The sequence below is a fragment of the Rhinopithecus bieti genome, unplaced genomic scaffold (genome assembly GCF_001698545.2).
Source record: "Rhinopithecus bieti isolate Rb0 unplaced genomic scaffold, ASM169854v2 scaffold_31076, whole genome shotgun sequence".
Lineage (NCBI taxonomy): Eukaryota > Metazoa > Chordata > Mammalia > Primates > Cercopithecidae > Rhinopithecus > Rhinopithecus bieti.
In genome coordinates this window covers 477240-481375 of record NW_016813414.1, presented here as the reverse complement: position 1 = coordinate 481375, position 4136 = coordinate 477240, and the positions used below count along the sequence as shown (strand labels likewise).

General features: G+C 40.6%; 1 protein-coding gene across 1 annotated transcript in view; it reads left to right on the top strand.

Moving 5' to 3' along the window:
• Positions 1 to 4136, top strand: part of HERC5 (HECT and RLD domain containing E3 ubiquitin protein ligase 5) — a 56223-nt gene that overhangs the window by 19117 nt on the left and 32970 nt on the right. Inside the window, exons 11-12 of the mRNA XM_017848378.1 lie at positions 1595 to 1701; positions 2609 to 2745. Coding sequence (XP_017703867.1) covers positions 1595 to 1701; positions 2609 to 2745 — 244 coding nt within the window. The remainder of the gene's footprint in view (positions 1 to 1594; positions 1702 to 2608; positions 2746 to 4136) is intronic.

Below are 4136 nucleotides of genomic sequence, written 5' to 3'. Positions count from 1 at the left end.
AAAATGTCAAAATACATACAATAAAAGAAAGTGAAAATCTTCCATAATCAATCACTTAAGAGTAATAGCTAGCACTTATGTATATATTTTTTCATGCAAATGTATTCTTTTACAAAAAATGAGATCATACTGGTTTTTTGTTTTGTTTTTTTGAGACAGGGTCTTACCCTGTCATTGCCCATGCCGGAATGCAGTTGTGTGATCTTGGCTCATTGTAATCTCTGCCTCCTAAGCTGTAGCAATCCTCCCACCTCAGCCTGAGTAGCTGGGGCTTCAGACACATGGCACTACACACAGCTAATTTTGTATTTTTTTGTAGAGCCAGAGTTTTACCATGTTGGCCAGGCTGGTCTCGAACTCCTGAACTCAGGCAATTTACCAGCCTTGGCCTCCCCAAGTGCTGGGATTTCAGGCGTAAGCCACCATGCCCAGCTGGATCACATTGTTTATACATTGTTTTCTACTTAATGTTTGCCCATTTTACATTTTGTTCTATCTCTTTTGGTGTATATATATATATATGGCTTTTTTTTTTTTTTTTTTGAGACAAGGTCTCCTGGAGTTACAGCATCATGGTTCTTGGGCTCAAGTATCATCAAACTCTTGGGCTCAAGCAATACTCCCACCTTAGCCTTTCACGTAGCTGGGACTACAGGCATGTGCCACCATCTCCTGCTAATTTTTTAATTTTTGTAAAGACAGCAGCTTTGCTATGTTGCCCAGGCTGGTCTTGAACTCCTGGCCTCAAGCAGTGCTCCCACCTCAGCCTCCCAGTGTTGAGATTATAGGTGTGAGCTACCACACCCAGCCGGTAACATAATTTTAATGGCTGCATGACCTTCCATTAGAAGGTCTTCCATGAGAAGATACTTAAGCATTTCATTAATGACTTTATATTGAAGTACTAAGAAATTATTGGTCAGAAGCCCCCTCTTTTGGTTCCTACTTTTCAGACCATTTAACTGGAAGAAATGGATGTATTTTTTAGAAATGGGAAAAACCTTTATCTTTTTTCTGTGGAGCTCCTTCCTTCCATCCTTCCTTCCTTCCTTCTTTCCTTCCTTCCTTCCTTCAATTCCTGGTCCTTCCTTCCTGTGGTTGGTCCTTCCTTCCTGTGGTCGGTCCTTCCTTCGTTCCTTCGAAAAACATTTATCTTTTTTCTATGGCCCGCCCTTCGTCCCTCCCTCCCTTCCTTTCTTTTTCTGAGGCAGGGTCTCGCTCGGTCACCCAGGCTGGAGTACAGTGGCATGTTCACAACTCACTGCAGCCTTGACCTTTCAAGCTCAAGCGATTCTCCTGTCTCGGCCTCCCTCTGTGGCTATTTTTTTTAAACTGGGAAATATTTATTTTTTTAATCTGTTACAGATAAGACAGCATCTGAGTTAAAGTCTTATGGTATATGTAGTGAAAGCAGCCTTGATATTTTTTGGTATTTTAGAAAAAATAATGTTATGTACTACATTGCATTTGTATTTAGACAATTTATTATAGTTATACACGAGAAAAAATGTAATTTTGTTGAAATGGGGCAAGGTCTAGAAGAAACTGCATCTAGGGAGATAATCTAACAAGATAATTTATCTTTCTTCTGCAGAAGAACTACAGAAATAATGCCTGTTTATTTGGACTTAAATAAAGCAAGAAACATCTTCAAGGAGTTAACCCAAAAGGACTGGATTACTAACATGGTATCTTCAGATTGTTATGTGGAGAAAGAAAATAGACCAGAATATTTCTTATAAGAACTCAAAATTTTAGAAGAAATGTTTTGTGTTAAGGGATTCTCCGAGACCTTGTAGCATATTCAGATTAAGTTAAACTCAGATAACAATTAGGAGTTTGCCCTTTTAGGGTGAAATAGTTGGCATAGTAGTCACACAGGTTACAAATATTCTAAATAATGTGTCTGTACACAAACACACATGCACATATATGCATACACATTCCTAGAGGGAAGTTTTTCAACTCAGGGCTTTAGGAAGATGATTAAGGATTTGTTGAGATTGGCACACTAGAATAAGAACATTTTATATGCAATCCTTTTAAGCGTAAATGTAGAAATGAGAACATTTTTTCTGATATGAATATCCTTCTCACCAGGGACTGCCTGGATTCTTTGTTTTTTTTTTTTTCCATTCCACTTTTCTGTAGATTCTAGAATGTTCTTGTTCTTTATGGGATGATTGCTTCCTGTTTCAGCACTGTTAGTACTATCTTTAGGTATTTTTTCTTGCAGGTGCTCCAAACATGCTTCCTTTATTTTTATTTTTATTTTTTTGGAGACGGAGTCTTGCTCTGTCGCCCACGCTGGAGTGCAGTGGCGCAATCTTAGCTCACTGCATGCTTCCTTTATTAATGTAGTTTTTCTTAATGTAGTCTTTATTATTTCCCTGTTTTTTTGTACTGGTTGATATAGGGATACTACTTTCTGTTCTTTTCTGCATTTTTTTCCTCTCTGGGTCTCACTGTAGTTCCTTCTTTTTTTCTCTCTCCTTCCCTCCTCCCTTCCTTCCTCTAGCCTCCCCCCCATTTTTTAGTCTCTCTCTGTGTTTATATCCCTCTTCTCTTTCCCTCTCAGTCTTTGCTCTCTCACCCTTCCTCCTTTCAGCTCCGGCAGTTGCTCTGTCTGCCACAACTAGCGTTCTCTATTTCAGCTGCAGGTTTTCTCATGCGCTCCTTTCTTTCAAGGGAAAATGGAAAGTTCAGTTGTCTTTGGCAGAACCACAGCCCCACTGGGGGTCTGAGGTGAAATGGTTCCCTAATTATGTACCTTTATTGGGACTCTGCAACACTTAGTGCTGCCTGTATCAACAACCCAGAAACTCTGTGGACTATTTCATCAACATTTGTTAGTGCTCATTTTCTTTTGTTTTTTAAAATCCTCCTGTGGGGGCCAGTTTAACTTTCTGTAAGATTCTGAGTCATTGCTACTAAATCCAACCATGGAAAGATTACCAAAAATAGAAGCCCTTTTGTGCATCTGTGAAGGAAAGGGATTGGATCAGTTCATCAGTAAGGGCTCCACCTGTTTACTAAATATACCTTGATTGTGCCACAGAAAGAACATATGGTATGTAAATGAAATAATCATGGGGCACCCTTGACCTCCATTGTTTCAGAATAAGATGATTGGATTAGAAGACCTGTAAATGTTTCTTTCTATCTTGAGGTTCTGTGATATGGACTCTCAGACCTTTGGCATGTGTTCATTTATTCAGCAAACATTTGAATACTTACTATGTGCTGGGCACTGTAATGATGACTCTTGATGAAGAATGAAAGAGATATACTCCCTGTCCTTTAGAAGCTCATGGTGTAGTAAGAGAGACAGATACATACATGCATACATTAATGCGAATACCTGGTGTGTTTTACACTTCACTGTCTTCGCTAGTGCCTAGCTTAGAATGTAGCCTGTGTGCAATATTTTTGGATGAATTGAGTCATTATTAGGGCAGTGAATAGTTAGCTCTATTTACTCAAAAAGTTGCCCAGAGGAATTAAGATCTTACCAGGTGCTCACGTGGAAGGGCATTTGAGGCAGCTAGAAAAGAGTACGCCAGAGCACAGTGTGTCAGACAATAGGACTGGCTTGAGGGTATCACAGTCATTCTAAGGATTTGGAGTAGGTGAGGAGGCTTGAGGTTGTGTCTGATGATGAGCAAGGAGGTAGAATGCGTGTGTACTAATAAGATGTTGAAATAGAGTTGTCAGGTATACTAACTCCAAAGACTGAATCTCATTGTGGGAGTCCAATGTAATGTTTTAATATAAAAATAGGTAATTACAACAATTTGTACATTTACAGATACCATTTAGCCACTGTCTCATAATACAACGATTAAGAATTTGGGCTTTGGGCCGGGCGCGGTGGCTCAAGCCTGTAATCCCAGCACTTTGAGAGGCCGAGACGGGCGAATCACGAGGTCAGGAGTTCGAGACCATCCTGGCTAACACGGTGAAACCCCGTCTCTACTAAAAAATACAAAAAGCTAGCTGGGCGAGGTGGCTGGCGCCTGTAGTCCCAGCTACTTGGGAGGCTGAGGCAGGAGAATGGCGTAAACCCGGGAGGCGGAGCTTGCAGTGAGCTGAGATCCGGCCACTGCACTCCAGGCCGGGCGACAGAGCGAGACTCT